Source organism: Vollenhovia emeryi, unplaced genomic scaffold (genome assembly GCF_000949405.1).
Source record: "Vollenhovia emeryi isolate VEMERY1.0 unplaced genomic scaffold, V.emery_V1.0 DF946231.1, whole genome shotgun sequence".
Classification (NCBI taxonomy): Eukaryota; Metazoa; Arthropoda; class Insecta; order Hymenoptera; family Formicidae; genus Vollenhovia; species Vollenhovia emeryi.
In genome coordinates this window covers 256-1,956 of record NW_011960135.1, presented here as the reverse complement: position 1 = coordinate 1,956, position 1,701 = coordinate 256, and the positions used below count along the sequence as shown (strand labels likewise).

Genomic DNA, 1,701 nt, shown 5'->3' with positions numbered 1-1,701 from the left:
TCCAGGGAGCTCTCCGCGCTCCGCTCCGGGTCGGCGCTTCCCGCGAGGAGCAAATTGGCGTCCTTTTCGCCCGTCCTGGACGAAGATGGGATCTTGCGAGTGGGAGGCCGCCTGAGCCATTCTTCCTTGCCATATGCTACCAAGCATCCCATTCTCCTGGCGCAGCATCCACTGGTCAAATCACTCATCCGGTATATTCACATCGTCGCCCTCCATGCGGGCACTCAATTGACGCTCGCTTCGAGTCGCCGGGAGTTCTGGATTCTGCAGGGGCGTACGTTAGTAAAATCCGTTATTCATGCATGCGTAACGTGCACACGGGAGCGTGCCACGAGCATGACCCAATTAATGGGGCAACTGCCGGCTCCCCGAGTCATAGCGTCGTCACGCGCCTTCCTTCATTGCGGCGTTGATTACGCCGGTCCCATGGACACCCGTGCGTCAGGAGGCAGAGGCATCAAAACGAGAAAATCATATGTATCGTTGTTCGTATGTCTGGCCACTCGCGCAATTCATTTGGAGTTGGTGTGTGATTACACGTCAGCCGCCTTTTTAAATGCTTACGGCCGTTTTTGCAGTAGGCGGGGGCTTCCATCAGACATTTATTCGGACAACGGCACAACATTTCAGGGCGCTGAAAGAGAGTTGAAACAAGCATACGCGCAAGCTATCTCAGATCCGAATGTTTTGAGCTATGTCGCCTCGCAGTCAACGCAGTGGCATTTCATACCCCCTCACGCTCCCCACTTCGGAGGGTTGTGGGAGGCAGGGGTGAAGAGTGTAAAACACCATTTACGGCGTGTTCTCGGCGCCCACACCCTTACGTATGAGGAGTTCTCGACGGTCTTGTGTCGAGTGGAGGCTTGTCTCAATTCCCGCCCAATCGCCCCATTATCTGATGCTCCCGACAGCCTGGAGGTATTGACTCCTGGGCATTTTTTGATCGGCGCTCCTCTGACCTCTCCACCTGAGCCTTCCCTTCTTGCCCTTCAGGAAAATCGGCTTTCCAGATGGCAGCTCCTCCGTCAACTGATCGAGCGCTTCTGGAAGCTTTGGCAGGACGATTATTTAAATACGCTTAACCAACGAAAAAAATGGACCAAACCCCAGCCTCAGATAAAGCCGGGTCAGCTAGTCGTGATTCAAAACCCCATGCTCCCTCCTTGCAAGTGGGAATTAGGACGCATAACCCGCTGTCATACAGGCTCTGACGGGTTGACTCGCGTGGTCTCCGTGAAAACTGCGTCTTCTGAATACAAGCGTCCCATTGCGAAACTATGTTTGCTCCCGGTGGAGATTGAGCCTTCAAGCAACCAGCCGACCTCGGATTTCCATCGAGCGCGGTCAAATCTCGCAACGTCAAAGTTAAGTTAGGAGACGGCGTAAAAAAAAAAACACCGGTTCTTCCCCGACACATTGCTTCCCCACTTGCGTCAGCTCCCTCGAGGAGCTAGAATCCCCGGTTAAATGTATAATATTATCACTGCGGTTGCCTGGCTTCATTGGTGTTGTTCCAAACAATGTTGAAATGTAGGATAAGCTAGATTAAGTTAGGCATAAGTTAAACTGTAAGAAGATATAATCGACGGCGAGGCCTGTGAGCTTTCTTATGGTCGTGATCGCTCCATGGAGCTGGAGAGGCACCCGAGCCTCCCAGTTGAGGTTGCACTCAAGCCGTTACGGCGGGCGGCGTGGATTATC

The 1,701-nt window shown here is 53.1% G+C and overlaps 1 protein-coding gene across 1 annotated transcript; it reads left to right on the top strand.

Annotated features, from left to right (window-relative positions):
• Positions 1–336: 336 nt before the first annotated feature.
• Positions 337–1,374, top strand: LOC105560077. Its single transcript, XM_012008850.1, has one exon. The coding sequence runs from the start codon at positions 337–339 to the stop codon at positions 1,372–1,374; it is 1,038 nt and encodes a 345-aa protein (XP_011864240.1).
• The last annotated feature ends 327 nt before the right edge of the window (positions 1,375–1,701 follow it).